At 43.3% G+C, this 17,661-nt stretch overlaps 1 protein-coding gene across 5 annotated transcripts in view; it reads left to right on the top strand.

Annotated features, from left to right (window-relative positions):
* Positions 1 to 17,661, top strand: part of XRRA1 (X-ray radiation resistance associated 1) — a 74,083-nt gene that overhangs the window by 6,514 nt on the left and 49,908 nt on the right. For 2 of the 5 annotated variants that reach the window (XM_040258809.1, XM_040258807.1), the window contains exons 2-7: positions 536 to 603; positions 2,514 to 2,611; positions 8,696 to 8,880; positions 11,895 to 11,966; positions 13,215 to 13,287; positions 16,556 to 16,653. In XM_040258809.1, the coding sequence (XP_040114743.1) occupies positions 2,518 to 2,611; positions 8,696 to 8,880; positions 11,895 to 11,966; positions 13,215 to 13,287; positions 16,556 to 16,653 (522 nt within the window). In that variant the 5' untranslated portion in view covers positions 536 to 603; positions 2,514 to 2,517. Of the gene's footprint in view, positions 1 to 535; positions 604 to 2,513; positions 2,612 to 8,695; positions 8,881 to 11,894; positions 11,967 to 13,001; positions 13,288 to 16,555; positions 16,654 to 17,661 lie in introns of those variants that run through there. The other 3 variants (XM_040258808.1, XM_040258810.1, XM_040258812.1) reach the window with 3 other exon arrangements.

The following is a 17,661-nucleotide window of genomic DNA, read 5'->3' as shown; positions in this document are numbered from 1 at the left end:
GGAGATCCAACCAGTCCATCCTAAAGGAAATCAGTCTTGAATATTCATTGGAAGGACTGATGTTGAAGCTGAAACTCGAATACTTTGGCCACCTGATGTGAAGAACTGACTCATTTGTAAAGACCCTGATGCTGGGAAAGATTGAAGGCAGGAGGAGTAGGGAACGACAGGATGAGAAGGTTGCTTGGCATCACCGACTCAATGGACAGGAGTTAGAGTAAGCTCCGGGGGTTGGTGATGGACAGGGAAGCGTGGCGTGCTGCCGTCCATGGGATTGCAAAGAGTCAGACATGACTGAACAACTGAACTGAACTGATTCCCACCTCATTGTCATAAAATTATTTTCTTCTTACACCTTCCTGTCTATGTCTCTGTCTTCTTTTCTGTCTCTATCTGGAATCTTTAGTCCTGTGGCATTTTTCTAGGCCCCAGGTGAGACACATTTTGGAAGAAAGTGTCACAGAAGGACATAATTAATGAGAAAGTTAGAGATCTAAATGACAGACTAAGAAGAAGTGCAATATCTATTTTATAGGTGAAGAAACAGGGGAAGAAACAGAATAAAAAAGAAGTCAAGAGGTCTCTTCCAAGATCAAAGATCAAGTAAGTACTATGCAGAACTAGAGTCGTCATATTCTGTAAGTTATTGAAATTTTCTCCAACAGTCATCTCTGACCTTTCCCAGGTAACTGTGTACTCATTCATTCATTCATTTACCTATCTAGCAGATTGTGGTTAGTCCCAAGAGGGATTTCCTGAAAGACAGATTGACTCCATGACTGTGTTTCCCCATCCAGTCATCCATTCATCCCTTCATCTTCCTAACACATTTTTAATGAGTTCTAGGCTCTATGCTAGGCTCTGGGATTATATAGGTAAATAGGTATTATAGGCTGCATAGCAGGTGGGAAGTTGGTAAGGGAATAAAAATTATAACAAAGTGATAAGTATTATACTAGGAGAAGTAGGGAGTATCGTGGAAATACATGGAAAGGATCTCCAGCCTTTTTCAGGGTGGCAGGGATCAGGAAATTCACAGTGCCCTGTGTTGAACCAGAGAAGATAACAAGATCACTCATTCATTCCATGCTACTGCTGCTGCTAAGTCGCTTCAGTAGTATCTGACTCTGCGACCCCAGAGACAGCAGCCCACCAGGCTCCCCGTCCCTGGGATTCTCCAGGCAAGAACACTGGAGTGGGTTGCCATTTCCTTCTCCAATGCATGAAAGTGAAAAGTGAAAGCGAAGTCACTCAGTCGTGTCTGACTCCTAGCGACCCCATGGACTGCAGCCTACCACGCTCCTCCGTCCATGGGATTTTCCAGGCAACAGTACTGGAGTGGGGTGCCATTGCCTTCTCCCATTCATTCCATAGGTGGAGTCTATTATGTGCCAGGTGTTAGATGCTGGGAGTGAAGAGATGAGCATCATAGATGCTGTCCTTCCTCAGAGCCTAATTAGGGAGATTAAAAAACTCTGGGCCTTGGGAGGACCACTGTATCCTTCATTTGACTCACACTTTTTTATTGAGTGTTTCCTGTGAGCTTTCCAAAAGTAGAAGAGAGACAGTGAATTGGACATGTTTCGAGACTTTCAGGTTCAGAGACCATTAAAAGAGTCCCTTTATGATTGTTAGTAATCTCACGAGGTAGAAGGGGTTCCAACCACAAAAGATGTACAGAAGAAACATGCCAGAGTTTAGCTAAAGCAGCAGTCATTTACCTCTGGAATTTTCAGTGAAGGTTTTATGGAAGGGATGGCATCTGGATTGAGTCTAGAAAGAAGCTTTTTTTTTTCTCTATTACCTCATTTAATTATTAGAACAGTTCTCTGAGGCAGAGGTTTAATCCTCATATTTGAGAAATCTGAGGCACAAAGAGGTAAAGTGATTTGCCCAGGGTCACTCAGCTCAGTGGTAGAAACTAGCCTCAAACTTAAGTCCCTGTCTGTAAAATTGTTACCCCTTCCTGTTGCACCCATCTCCTTGTCATATGTTTCTCTTCTGGGAAACATTTTCTCAGGACACCTGATCCCAGCTCTACTCCGCTCCTCCCATGAACTGAATCTGCCCAGACCCTCCATCTTAGGGTCCTACCTTCTTGCCAGGGTCTCCTTCCCCCTGGCCAGGGTCTTAAAGGTTCCTAAACCTCTGCTACCCCAAATTGTCTAAAGCTATCCCAAAGCAGGTTTAGGAATTACTAGATCCCTTTAAAGAAAAATCTCAGTCTCTAAGAGCTCAAGGTTTAAAGAATTTAGATCTTTGATTAGAAATTTCTTTTCCTAAAGGAAGTGGCATTGGAGCCTAATCTTAAAGCATGAGATCAGTGAGATGTACAAGATAGAAGAGCTGTTTTGGGCCAAAGGAACACTAAGAACAAAGGCATGGATCTGTAGGGCCTCAGAGAGAGGGTGTGTGTTGGGGGTGGTCCTGGTGGGCTCATAGGCTGTGTTGGGGTGAGAGCAGCCCTGCCCCTCCTCACTCCTCACTTCCTGTTTTCCGTGCTTGGCTTTCAGGGTCATGGCCTCCACAGGACTCTACAAGCTGGATGACGGGAAGCCTCACCTGAGCAACTGCTTTCCAGCCAAAAGCCTGCTTCGGACGCCAGAGGAAGGTCAGGTGACTTCTCAAATCAGAACCTTTGCCTCACACCCAGCACCTGCTTCAGAATGTCTCTAACACCCATGTCTTCCTCTTCAACCCATTCACTAATGTTCCCTGCCCCATCCTGTTCCTTTCCTTCTAATCCATCTTCCCCCAAGCAGCCTCAGAGAGTCTAATTTTTTTTTTTCCTATTTATGTATGTATTTGGGCTTACCAGGTAGCTCAACCGATAAAGAATCTGCCTGCGATGCAGGAGACCTGGGTTCGATCCCTGGCTTGGGAAGATCCCCTGGAGAAGGGCATGGCAACCCACTCTAGTATTCTTGCCTGAAGAATTCCATGGACAGAGGAGCCTGGTGGGCTACAGTCCATGGGCTCGCAAAGAGTCTGACATGACTGAGCAACTAACACGTATCTGTTTTAAACATGTATCTGTTTAAAATGTCTTATTTTTACACAATTTTTCAAGATTACTTTTCATTTACAGTTATTACAAGATATTGGCTATATTCCCCATGTTGTACAGTACATCCTTGAGCCTAACTTACACCCAGGAGTTTGTACCTCCCACCCCTACATGGCCCCTCCATCCCTCTTCTCTGCTTGGAACCACTAGTTCTCTGTGTCTGTGAGTCTGCTTCTTCAATTTTTTTATTCACTAGTTTGTTGTATTCTTTAGAATCTACCTATAAGCAATATCTTATATGGGCAGTTTTTCTCTTTCTCTGTCTGACTTATTTCACTTAATATAATGCCCTTGGGGTCCATCCATGTTGTTGCAAATGGCAAAATTCCTTTTTAATGGTTAAGTAGTACCCCATTGTATGTATGTCCCACAGATTTTATCTGTTCAGCTGTTGATGGATGCTTAGGTTGTTTCCATGTCTTGGGCTGCTTTGAACACTGGGGTATGTTTTTGAATTGGTAACTTTGGTTACCAATTGCTTTTTTAAATTTATTTTTTTTAATTATTTGTTTATTTTTGGCTGTGCTGGGTCTTTGTTGCTGCTCGGACTTTTCTCTAGTTGCAGTGCGTAGCAGCTGCTCTTTGTTGTAGTGTGTGAGCTTCTCATTGCAGCAGCTTCTGTTGTTATGGAGCACGAGTTCTAGGACATGTGGGCTTCAGTAGCTGCAGTGCATGGGCTCGGTAGCTGTGGTTCCCAGGCTCTAGAGCACAGACTCAATAGTTATGGCGCACAGGCTTAGTTCCTCCATGGCATGTGGGATCCTCCCAGACCAGGGATCGAACTGGTGTCTCCTGCACTAGGAGGTAGATTCTTTACCACTGAGCTACAAAGGACGCCCAGTGACTGTCTTTTGTGGATATATACCCAGGAGAGGAATTTCCGGATCATATGGTCATGCTATTTTTAATTTTTTGAGGAGCCTCCATAATGTTTTCCGCTGTGGCTGCACCAGTTTCCATGCCCACTAACAGTGTACAAAGGTTCTCAGGGAACCTTCTGATGTACACCACAGTGTTCTCATCTGTTCAGTGAATTCTCACTGCTGTTCCTTTACTTTTCTGTTCTACCCCATGCCTTGGTTTATGCCCTGTTTCATAGTGTTCTATTTTGACATAGCTTTTTCTAAAAATTGCTTATTTTTTAATTGAAGGATAATTGCTTTACAGAATTTTGTTGTTTTCTGTCCAACCTCAACATGAATCAGCCATAGGTATACATATATCCCCTCCCTCTTGAACCTCCCTCCCATCTCCCTCCCCATCCCACCCCTCTAGGTTGGTACAGAGCCCCTGTTTGAGTTTCCTGAGACATACAGCAAATTCCCGTTGGCTATCTATTTTACATATGGTAATGTAAGTTTCCGTGTTACTCTCTCCATACATCTCACCCCCTCCTCCCCTCTCCCCATGTCCATGAATCTGTTCTCTGTTCACATAGTTTTTAACCATTTGCCTGGAATGTTCCAGCTCTCGTTCCAGTTGTCCAGACACCTCCTATCCCACTAGCTGAGCTTGTCTTCCACATCTTCCAATAAGCCGTGTCCAGCTACTCCAGCCCTCAGTGCCCATCCTCTCTTGTGAGCCATCTTCCTTTCTGTGTTTCTTGTTTGATGTATAGTCATATTCTGCCTAGCTCCTAAATAAAGTGGCTTAAACTTGACTCTGCTAAATAGTTTTTCAACCATTTATCTAATTAAAGACTCCCCTGGGGCAGGGACCCCTCCTAATGCTGAGCAGAGTCCTGCACATGGAACACTGCTGAGAAGTGTGGTTTCACTGGATTGGATTTATTGCTTTGAAAGTGTAGAGCAAGGCAAAAGTACCTCTAGCTTACCCTGGATGGAGTGGCTTGCTGCTCACTCTGTGCATGGAAGAACCATGTACAGTGGAAGAACCTTCTCCTTCAGCTTGTCCTCCCCACTTCTCTTGAGTGATTTTTCTTTTCACATAGGACCTTCTTTGGCCACCTAGTTGTTTAAAACCCTCCTGTGGAGCTGTCAGTAAGAACTCATGATTTCATGCCCACACTCCCTCGCGCACACATAGATGGACAGAGAAATAAATATAGCTGTATATATCTTCATGTGTTAATATACATATGTATATTTCCTGGCCCATGGAGGGCGATAATACCTCAGTTGCAAAGGGATGCTTGGCACCTTAGTGTTGGTTTCTAAATACCATTCTCCAATAAAAGAAGCCAGGGCTTCTCAGCCAAAAAGTTGTTTCTAGGGCTGAGTCAGGAAAAAATACACTTTGAGCCAGAAAATAAAGCAGTGCTCAGAAAAACAATGGGGGCAATTTTAAAGGACATAGGTGCCAACCTGAGGGAATGCCCAGTGGGCAAAGCTGGAACAGTATGAGCAGCAAAATAAATAAAGGTAAAATTGTGTTGTAATCTGTAGAATAAGTTTTAATATACAGTCATGATCTCATACAATGTAATTAAACTCTGATTACATAAATAAGAGGGGGGGAAGAGCAGCTCTTCCTTACAATAGAATTCTAGTTAATAAATGTAGAAGGAATGAAGGAAATAGAAAATCACTATCAAAACATCACAATAATAATTTTTACAGGCAAGAAACTCTACAATGTTCTTTAGAGAAATAGAACCAGTAGAATATGTGTGTCTCTCTGTATGTATATCCTGCATGTTTTGTTTTCATATACATATATGTGTGTATATATGTGGACAAACACACAGATAAGGAATTGGTTTATGAAATGTGGAGGCTGGCAAGTCTGAAATCTGTAGGACAGGCAGGCTGAAAACTCAGGTTTTCATGCTCATGCTGCAGTCTTAAGGAAAAATTTCTTCTTCCTTTGGGAAGCCTGTTTTTTTGCTTTTAAGGTCTCAGGTGAATGGGTAAGGCCCACACATTATCCATGGATTGTTTCAGGTACTTAAAGTCAACTGGTTGTCAGAAACACCTAGGTTAGTATTTGATTGACTAACTGCTTACCATAGCCCAGCCAAGTTGACACATGAAATTAACCATCATAGATGCTAGAATTCATGGGTTAAAGTATGATGAAAAATAGGTTATTTGTATAGTCTTGAGCTGTCTTTATTAATTTCAAAGGGACTTCTTGAGTAGCTAAGCTGACACCACCTTCGCTGAGTGATCAAAATTAACATCACCAGTAATAAGACATAATTGGCATCATGTGTGCTCTGATAGGTTGTGCTGAGGAGGCCACAGCACCACTTCTTGCCAAACTGCAAGGCCTTTAGTCTAAATTATGGGGGGAAAAAAATTAAACAAACTCAAATTGAGAGACATCTTATAAAGCAATTGACTGTTGATTAGTACTCTTCAAAAGTGTCAGGATCACACAAAAAAAATAAAGACTGCAGAACTGTTACGGATTAGGGGAGACGAAGGTGATGTGACAGCTAAATGAAATGTGAATTCTTGGATAGGACCCTGGAACAGAAAGAGAGCATTAGTGAGAAAACTGATGAAAGTCAAATAAAGGCTGTAGATTAATTACTAATATTATGCCATTGCTAATTTCTTGGCTTCAGCCATTGCACTATGATTATATACGATGTTGCTATTCGGGAAACTGGGTGAAGGCTGTACAGGAGCTCTGTGTTACTTTTACAGCTTTTCTGGAAGTCTAAAATTATCCCCAAATGAAATTTACAGGTGGAGGGAAACCTTCCTATGGACAGAAACTCTTTCTGCTAAAAGCCTACCACATTAGAACCGACACTCCTTATTCTGACCCTCAAGACCTTTCAGATCTGACTCTGCTGACCTCCTCAGCCTCATCTCTTTTCCTTCATGTCCATCTCCCGACACATTCCTTCCTGGGTGTGTGGGCAGTTTTGGCACCAGCTCAGGCTGGAGTGTTCAAGAGTTTGGACTGCTGGGATAGGACAAAGGTCCATGTGCTAGATGAGGGCAGCCCTGGGAAATGAGTGCCCGGGCTGTCGGGCCCCGGGTGGGAATAGGAACTGGCTCACATCAGGCATAGGGCAGAAGCAGCATCCAAGAGCCAGGATTAGCAGCAGTACTCCGGTGAGCCAAGGCAAGCACCTGAGGCGGCGAATGGGCTATGTGGCAGGGAAACGGTGGTCAGAGGCACCAAGCTGGTCCCCACAGCTCTGTGCTGTTCTTTGCAGTCCCAATCTTTCATGCCTCTGAGTACTTTTTGTGTCCTTTTCTCTGCCCAGGCTACTTAGTTTTTCCCTCTTCACCTGGTCAGCTTTCAACATACAAGACCCAGCTCATCCCCTAGGCTGGTAGCTCCCCACTCTAGGCTTCACAGCACTCTTTACATTTATTGAGCACCTTTGAATCCTCAGGCATATTCTTCTCCATAGCCCCAACTCCTGCCACAAAGTCAGTGCTCAGAAAAGGTCTGAATGGATGATTGTGGGTGGGGGCTGTGGCTCAGGGTTCATTCAGCCACACTCAGTGTGGTAAGCTCTGTGTAGGCCTAGGGAACATTGAGATGAATGAATCAGAGCCTGTATTCTCATGGAGCTTCCATTCTAGACTGCAAGATAGGCAATAAACAAGTGAACAATGATAGATATTGAACAATGAAGAGTGAACAATGACCAGTATCTGTCCCTAGGAAGGTTTCCCTCCCACCTGTAAATTTTCATTTGGGGATAATTTTAGACTTCCAGAAAAGCTGTAAAAATAAAACAGAGTTCCTATATAGTCTTCACCCAGTTTCCCTAATGTTAAATGAATAAACTACTGATGAAGGACAGAACAGATTCTAGAATGTTGTCACAATTTTTATTGGATAGGCTTAGTTGTGAACCTCATATTCACTTTGCTGCTGCTGCTAAGTCACTTCAGTCGTGTCCAACTCTATGCGACCCCATAGATGGCAGCCCACCAGGCTCCCCCGTCCCTGGGATTCTCCAGGCAAGAACACTGGAGTGGGTTGCCATTTCCTTCTCCAATGCACGAAAGTGAAAAGTCAAAGTGAAGTTGCTCAGTCGTGTCCGACCCTCAGCGACCCCATGGACTTTACTTGTGTACAATTTCTAGTTCTTTCTACAGTGGACATGTATTATTGAGTCTTTTTAAAATGGCAGCTGTCCTTTGATTTTTTTTATCCTGAGCTCCTAACATAACCTTTGCCTTGTAATGATAGAATTCAGGGTAAGGTCCAGGAAGATGGAACCCATTGAGTTGGTGTCACACAATGGACTTTACCCAAGAGATAACAAATGGTGCAGTAACTAGCTGGCCCAGGAAAAAAGGATCTGCTTAACTGAGGATAGTCAGGGAAGGCTTCACAGAATAGGAAATACTTTATCTGCAATCATGAATGAACCGTTAAGAGTTCAAAGGCAAAAATGTGGAGGAAAGAACTAGGCAAGTCATTCTACACTTTTGAGTCTTTGCCTTTTTGTCTGTAAAACGGGGGCAGTAGCATGTTTCTTGGGTTTGGAGGCCAATTAAATAAGACAGGTATATAGATGTTCCCCTGGCCCCCACAATCCCAGTTGTGGCACAGTATCTGGTGCATATTAGGTAATGAGGAGCTCATTTTCATTTTTGCATTAAAGATAAACATTCTGGAAAGGCACTAGTTTTGGCTTTGAAGGAGTTTACTCCTGTTCTCATCTTTTCACTGTTCTCATCTTTTCAGCAGGCCGAGGACACTGGCTAGTGGCTCGGAAAGGTAGCCTCAAGAAGAAGCCCAAGAATGTGGCTGAGACAACAGCTGAAGGTCAGGAAGGCCAGAAGGTTTCTTTTGAGGTTGGAGGGAAGAAAGGGTCTCGACAGGAAAACCGGTCGGACACTCCTGGACAGGTGCTGGACCTGGCTTTTCTGGTGAGAGTGAATGCATTCTGGAAGGGCTGGCAGCACCAGCTGACGACTGTCTTGGTTGGGGGGAGGGGGGGCGGTGGCAAGGACTTGCCCTGCTTTTCTCTGGTACGGTTACCTCCCATCCATCCCAAACTATTCTAATGGGCTTGGCAAATGGAGTGTAGCCAAGATGCTGAAGGGACCCAGAGCTTTCTTTATATGTGAAGTTTTCTTTACATCCACTTTGTGAGTTAGGTGTTATCATCCCTGTTATATTGTTGCCATTGTGCAAATGAGAAAACTGAGGCCCCCAGAAGTAATGTGCCTTGGCTGAAGTTCCTCAGCTAGTAATTAGGACTCTAGTTTACCCTGAATTAGAACTACTCAGAATTAAAACTCTGGTCTATTGACTGTAAAGCCTGTGCCTTTACATTTTATCAGATAAAAAGTCTTCATTGAGCCAAAGAGACAAAGCAGTAAGTCAGGGTAAACAGTAAATTTAAAAATCCTATTCCAGCACCCTGCTGGCTCAGTTGGTAAAGAAGCTGCCTGCAATACAGTACACCTGGGTTCGATCCCTGGGTCAGGAAGATCCCCTGGAGAAAGAAATGGCAACCCACTCTAGTATTCTTGCCTGGGAAATCCCATGGACAGAGGAGCCTGGCAGGCCACAGTCCATAGGGTCACAAGAGTTGGATACAACTTAGCAACTAACCCACCACCACTACTCCAGCACATAGTAGGGTGTAAAGGCTTCTATTGTGCTCTGGGGAGACTCTCTAGGAGCAGGGGAACTAGGGAGCCTCACACACCACTACCTTTCTCCTTGGGGTTAGTGTCTGGCTGAAAGCCAAGGATGCCAACTAGATATACCTAGTGTCTGGGTCAACCTTTACAAAGAGGACTGGGATGGTAATTTTTATTTACTCTGTGCAGTGCCTCAGTGGCTTTACACAGAAAGACCTATTTTGTAAACCAGTATTAATGTGTGGTCCAATGCTCATAGCTTCCCAAGAAGAACTCCCTGGCAGCTCACTTAGTTCCCAGACCCTGCTTATGGTTCCTGCACAGATCAAATGTTGAAAGAGAACTTTAAGGAGGCATCTCACCTCAAGGTGGGTAGCATAGGCTTTTTGCAGAATACTGTGGAGTTTCTTTGATTATCAGGTCCACTTCTCATTAGGGATTAGGAAGATTGAAGCAGTAGTACTGAAAAGGGGCAGAACCACTTCCCATAGTGCTCTTCTTTTCCCCTTTATTTTCAGCATTTCAACATATCCACATTGAGATCACTTGTTACAGTTCTGAGATGACTGCGAAACTCTGGTCATCACATTTAAAGCATAACATCCAGAGGTAGAAAAGGGAACGTCACTGTCTTATATTGATTTTTAAATATAAGCAGCTTCCCAGAACTGGCCTCCTATCCCCAGCAGCCTGCGTCTCATTGGCCAAACATATATCACAAGTCCCAGCAGTCACTGGTTAGGGGACCATGACCACCATGCTTGGATTAGAGAAAGTCAAGACTTAGCCTGTAGAGTGGGGGTTGAAGGATACATCTAGTTAGAGAAATGTGAATGATATTGGTTTCTTTCAAAATGGGAAGTAGAGAAGTGGCTCTAGAGAAATGAGCTAACAATGTCTGGTATAGTGGTTTCTCTCCACCCTTTGCTTTCTTCTCATCCTCTATGTGTGTCAGATACAGCAGTTTTTGTAAAATTGCCATCAGCCCTCTGCCAGAAAACCTCTTGACAGCTTTCCATTGACTGTGGGCTAAAATCCACAATCCTTTGCAGAGCCACCATGAATCCGCACGATCTAATGAGTGCGTCCATAACCTTACCTACGTGTTTTTCATCCTCTCAGAAACACCTTGCTTTCATTTGCCTTAATATCATTCACAAACCCTGCCACCCACTTTCATGGGACCAGCTCATACTTAGCACTTAAGGTATCGGCTGAACTATTCCTCAAATAGGTACTTCCTCACTTCTACACTAAGATAAGGATCTCCCATTACTGTCTCCCAGTGGCTTCTTGAATTTCTCCTTTAAAATACTTACTGTATTTGTAAATACTTGCTTGCTCATTGGCTTCCATGCAGTTTTAAGCTTCATGAAGGCATGGAATACTTCTGCTTTTCTTTGTTGTCTTTTAAGTTCCCAGTTCCATGCCTAACCATAAAAGGCACCATAACTAAATGATTAACTGAAAGAAGGAATGAGGTTTGGTTAAATAGAAATAGCAACTTCAAAGTTGAGATTTTTCTTCTACCTTTTAATTGTGAAGGACAATGTATGGTAGTCCTAAGAGCACAGTGCTTAGTAATTACAGATTTGGATTCAAATCATAGGTCCATCACTTATTGGCTGTGGGACCTTAGGGAAGTCATTTTCTCTCTCTTAGCCTTATTTTTCTCATTTATGAAGAGAGATATTCCCTTATGTCGAAGAGTTTAGTTAGGATTAGGAGAAAGTCCTTTTATTTTGGGCCACACTGAGTGGCCTATCAGGTCTTTAGTTCCACAGCCAGGGATCAAACCTGCACCCTTAGCATTGGAGATACAGAGTCTTAATCACTGGACCATGAGGGAAGTCCCAGGAGAAAGTTTCTTGATATATTTAGCATGATACATGGCCCAAAGTCGTGCTGGCCCAAAGTAGTATATAAATATTTGGCGAATAAATGAATGGATGAGCAAACACAAAAGTTACGACAAGGGTTTTGGTAATGCCCCAGAAATAAAGATTTTATTCTAAGAACCAGTTAGAGGAAGTGGAGCTCTGAAAAAGACAGAGAAGGAACAGAGAGAAATGCGGCCTCCTAAGAGCCCATAAAGTCTGTTTCCACCCCCATCTTACATACGAGAAACAGAGATGGGAGAGCCGAGGTGGCAGCTTGATTCTGAGCAGCTCCAAAGCCTGTTCTTCCACTGTACCAGGCTGCCCTCCTCACCAGGGAGTCATTTGTTGTCTTGGCCAATTATATGAGCTTTGCTGGGGCCTTGAGTGCTGATTCTTTGTATTGTGTTGCAGCTGAAGCACCACTGTGTGAAGGATCCATCAGACCTCTGCAACATTAACGTGAGCGGCCTGAAGTTCTCCAAGGTACGACTAGCCACCGGAGGTGTGACTGTGGTGAGCCGCACCTGAGGTGGCTCCTGTCTGATTGACCATCATAACTTCCAGAGTCTCTGGGAACTGGGATCTGGGTATAGGAAGGAGGAGAGTCACACAGGGACTCGCTGGGTGGAAACAACATCCACAGACACTATCTTTTGCTATAGATTTGGTATTGCCATTATCCCAGGTGAGGTGGGTTAAAGGAAATAAATAACCTTATGGAAGTGGTTTGAATGTGCATAGAATTTTATTGGGGTATGATTCATTGTGTGCAGAGAGTTCCCATCAGAAGAGCCTACAGGAGAAATTTCTCTCAGGTTTCAGTGCCAGGAATGGTATTAGTTCTCCCAAGATGCTGATAACTGGTTTTTTTTCCTTGAACATGGCATGCTGAGTCTTTCCTGAGCAGCTATCGAACCCGTGTCCCCTGCATTGGGAGGGTGGAGTTTTAATCACTTGACCTCCAGGGAAGTCTTGGTTTGTTCTTAACTCAGAGACTCTGTGACTTATATAATGAGTCATGTTTCTTTCTTTGCACTGGCTAATGGGTAGCTTGGAGCTAGATTTGTGGCCTGCCATCCCCAGTATATGTATTATAGCACATATTTTTGATTTGTAGGCCTTCCATGGCATATAAAAGAGAGATTTCTTGTAGAATGCCACACAGAAATTAAAATGTATCAATATAAGTAAATCTCAAAAGATCTGTGTATCTCAACACAAGTGAATCTTAAACATGTGGTGTTGAGTGAAAAAAGCAGGTTGCAGAATGGTATTTACAGTATGATGGCACTTAATATAAAAATTTTAAAACATGTAAATAATAACTATATATGGCTTGTGGATACACATACATGTAATGCAAGTATTAAAGAGATGTGGGATAATCACCAATTCAGGATAGCTGTATTTTACGAGAGGGAGGGTAGGGATATGTTGCAGGGATATCAACTCTCTATAGTGTTTTATTTCTTTAAAGAAATTTGAAGCAGAGACAGCATAATATTCAGACGGACAGGCCTTCAGAGTAACACTTACCACACTTTGCTGACTATTTGAATTATTTCATAATAGGAAAATAAAAAAAGCAGAAAAGCCCTTCCTGCCTTCAGCAAGTAAATGCTCTTGTTCTTAACCCTTGAAGTCTTTGCTCCTCTGACAGCAGCCCTGGAGCTTCAGCAAGGCCTCCAGGCAGGGAACTAATCTTATGTTCTTTGAAATGCCCTTTCACAGGCTAAGGAAAAGGATTTCAAGCATTTTAATTCAGTGATTTACATCAATGCCTCAGAAAACCTGCTTCCTCTAGGTAAGTTTTCTTCCTGAAAACCACCTCCTGCTTCCTGGCTGCCAGTCTTTCATGCTAGAAGTTGCCTGTCTGTTCACCTGTAACGTCATACATCTTTTTTTTGGAGTGCAACGAGCTGGGTGTGGGAGAACACACAGACCTGGATTCCAGCCCAGAGCCAGCCCTACCTACGCAGAACACTTCTCTGTGAGCTGCCGCTTCTGTCTCTGTAAATGGAGATGATCCCCTTCCCTTCTTCCTCCCTAAGGCAGGATACATTGTAGACTCAGACAGGATCAGTACGGTCAGCCCACCATGTCTGTGTTTTCCACATCTATGGATTCAACCAAACAGGGATATAAAAAATTTAGAAAAAATTCCAAGAAGTTCCGAACAGTAAAATTTGAGTTTGCCATGCACTGGCAACTATTTGCATAGCATTTATATTTACAACCACTTACAGAACATGTTTCCTTGGAGGCTCAGTTGGTAAAGAATCTGCCTGCAATGCAGGAGACTTGGGTTCAGTCTGTGGATTGAGAAGATGCCCTGGAGGAGGGCATGGCAACCCACTCCAGCATTCTTGCCTGGAGAACCCCCATGGACAGAGGAGCCTGGCGGGCTGTGGTCCATGTGGAATCACAGAGTTGGACATGACTGAGTGACGCAGCACAGCACAGAGCATTTACATTATGTTCATTATTAGTAATCTAGAGATTAGTAATCTAGAGTGTACAGGAGGCTGTGTGCAGGTTATATGCAAATACTACATCATTTTATACAAGCCCTTGAGCTTCCACAGATTTCAGTGTCCTTGGTGGTGAGGCAAGATGGAGGTGGAGGTTGGGGATTGGGGTAGGGGGTGTGTATGTAGGGGTGGATGGTCCTGGAATCAATCTCCTACCCATACCAAGGGACTGTATGTAAAAAATTTTTCAGTCCCTGAGAACTCCTATAGGAGTGTAAAGCCCTCTTGTTTATTCAGCAAATCCACAGCGACCCCTGCTGGGTGTCAGGACAGTATAGCAATCAGTGTGTCCAGTTTTCTGTTCTGAGCTCAGTTATAGCAGGATACAGTAAGTGCAACGATAGAGGGAATCAGAAAATCAACTGGGCCATCAACTGGGCCTTGAGTGTCAGAAGATACTTGTGAGAAAAGGAGTATGTAAGCTGAGACCTAAAACATGAATAGAGTGACTCAGAAGGTAAGAAGGCATTTCTGGCCAACAGAACAACAGATGGGGGGCAGCAGTGCCTGATCAGGGACCGTGAAGAAGCTTTGTATGTGTGCAAGAGGTATAGGCAGAGGAGAATGGAGACTAGGAAGATGGGCAAGGGGCCCCATATTATCAGGGGCACTGAGTGACATGGACTTAACTCTGCAGGCAAAAGAGAACCTTGGAAGGCTTTGAAATAGAGACTCAGTAGTGGCTGTGAGGAGCATGGATTGTAAGATGGGAGCCAGGAAACCTGGGAGATGGTTGCATTTTTCCAGGAGAGGAGAGGTGAGGCCTCAGCTGGGGCTGTGGCCATAAGGGTAGAGGGGATTGAGAGAGACAGAGAGAGAGAGGAGGTAGAAATAAACCAGATGTGGTAACTAAGGGGCATGTAGAGAAAGAGAAGAACCAAGGGGATTTACTGAGACAGTATAGGAAAGGCAGGTTTAGGGAGAAATAGGATGAATTCAGTTTTGAATGCATGGAGTTTGAAGGGTGTTTTTAAAGAAGTGTGTGACTAAGTCCCTGTCCTTGAGGAAACAGTGTAGTCTCTCAGGAGCCTGAGTTTGAAAACAAAGGCCAGCAGGCATATGGAAAGATACTCAACCTCACTAATAAATAAAAGAGCATCCAAGAACTATTATATGCATATCAAATATTGACAGAAATGAGGACTGATGACTGCCAGCGTTGGTAGGGAAATGGGTACTCTCATATTCAAATAGAATAAATTGGTGCAGCATCTTTGGAAGGTAGTTTGGCAGTGTCTCTTAGTCTAGTAGTCTAGTAGTTCCACTCCCCAAAATTTATTCTATAGAAACACACTTGAACAAGGATGTTCATTGGAAATACCCTGAAAGCACATGTTTCTATTTGACTCTCTAGAACATTCCAACTCACAAAACCAACATAGGCCACACTTGACACCAGGTTCACTTAGAAGGCTCTGGGTAATTCCCCACATATGCCAGCAGCACAGCATCAGCACTTCATGTTCAATGGAATCCTCATGGCAGTTCCTGAGCAGTTCATGTAGCTGTTCAGGTAGCCATCCGTGAGCTACTGGCTGCTCTCAATGGGTTGATGCCAGCACTCTGGCTTAGAAGCCTTTTTTACCACAGGAGCAAATAGCTGTTGTTACACTCCATAGACAAGGCCCCCAGAGTTTCTGAAAAGGACATGGCCAATCATAGGAGTGCCCACACACAGAGAAGCCCAAAGTTATGGCGCCCCCTTCAGATAGGTATAGTTCATTTTTAGTTTTTCCTAGTCCAGATGTGACTTACCAACCTGGGGTCATTTTTACCACAGCAGTTTTGCTTAATAACACAGTGACTATACCATTTTTATTCAGGTTACCAATGGAAGAGGGCTAGAAAGTTAACACAAGGTCCAGTTCTCAAGCAGAAGGGGAAGTGTTCTTAACCTTTTATTCAGATAATCTAGCCACTATCCCTAGGGGTATGGTTAAATAAAATAGGTATGTCTATACTGTAGAACATAATTCAGACATTATGTATATCTGTATGTTTTGACTTAGAACATCTTTAAATCATATTGTTAAGGGGAAAAAAAAGCAAGTCACAGTACAATGTGTGTAGTATGAGTCCCTTTTTGTAGAAAGAAGTGTGTGTGTGTTTGCGTATACACATAAAAAGTCTAGAGTATTATATGTGAAACTTGGTTATCTCTTGGTATTGAGATTAAAAGGAACTTTTATTTTTCTATTTTTTAAAAAAACTTTGGTGGAAATGTTTACTTTTATAATCAGAAATAGTAAGGATCATTTTTTTAAATGGGCTTTGGAGTTAGATTCGGTTCTTGATCTTTCCATTTAGCGATTCTGTTTCTAGCAAATCACTTAGCCTGGTTGAGCCTTGGGTTCTTCAGCAGTGGAATGGAAGTAGTAATCACTCTTTTTCAGAGTTGTTAGAGAGTAAGAATCCCTGTAAGTAAAGCACTTTACACAATGCTGGGCCTAATCCAGTGGGAACCCAGTAAATGACCACTATTTTATCTTTCTGTTATGTCTTTTACAAGTTACAGTTTCCCTCTTTCTCCTCCCTCTTTAGAGGCATTTCACACGTTTCCAGTCTTAAAGGAACTGGAGCTCGCATTTAATGGCATCAAAACAGTCTACGTGAAGTACGGAGACTTTAAGTCCTTGGAAGTAAGTTGGAGGTAGGGAGTTTTTGGTGACCACCTGTTTCCCTGTAAGGAATGGGTGTAAGGAGTCTACTGATCATAATTTTGGGGAAGGAGATCTCTGGGCCTTTATGGCTACCTTGCTTCAGGTGGTCCTCTGGGGAGGGTGGTGGAGTTGGTAGTGATGATAAGGGAGTGGGTTGGTGGAGGTGATGGCATTATATCTATGCCCATGGTGCATAGTCTTGGAAAACAAATGCCAAAGTAGTCTGTCGAGGACAGTGAGTTGAAATAGAGTATTTTAGGAAAGAGAATTTGAGGGGTGATCTGGATCCATGGGGTTGGGGTATGGGGGTTAAGTGCTAGGCACAGCAGACTGGCCCAGCTGAATGAGAGGTGTTGTGAACTTATTCCTGAGACCCACCCTGGTATGAATCAGCCAGATTGGTTCTGATGAGCTTGGATAAGGTTATGGGCCATAGATTCAGGGATGAGAGTGAAATAAAACAGGGTCTCTCTAAGTTCTGTAGCAGACTCTTGACATCTATATATCCACAGCTGTTTTGTATTTGAAAATATTTTTTTAAATTACAGTCTTCTTAGAAGTCTTTCTCTTAGATTTCCCATAGTCATGCATCTTCTATACATGTTCTCATACTTCAAGTTAATCACCTATCAGCATCTATGAAAACTTTAGGGTAATTTTGTTTCCCAAAAAAGCAAAGCTTTTGTCACCACTTGAGAATCTGCGTGCACAGAGAGTAGAGAACAGCAGAGCTGGATTGAGGTGTGGGGCAGGCATCTGGCCAGGCTCACGCACTAAGTAACAGGCTCTTCCTTACATGTTGGCCTTCTAGAAAAGCTTCAGAGTCACACCTCAGCAAGTGTCTGCATGTCATGATCCTTGGGGTTTACCTCAAAGAACTGGTAACTTAAATTATTTAATGTACAAACATCAAGAGACAGCCATTCTTCATAAAAACCTCATTTAACCCAGTCTGACCAGAGAGAAACCTTCCACAAGAGTGCACTT

The sequence above is a fragment of the Oryx dammah genome, unplaced genomic scaffold, assembly GCF_014754425.2.
Source record: "Oryx dammah isolate SB20612 unplaced genomic scaffold, SCBI_Odam_1.1 HiC_scaffold_17, whole genome shotgun sequence".
NCBI classification, from domain to species: domain Eukaryota; kingdom Metazoa; phylum Chordata; class Mammalia; order Artiodactyla; family Bovidae; genus Oryx; species Oryx dammah.
This window is presented reverse-complemented; position numbering and strand designations above follow the sequence as displayed.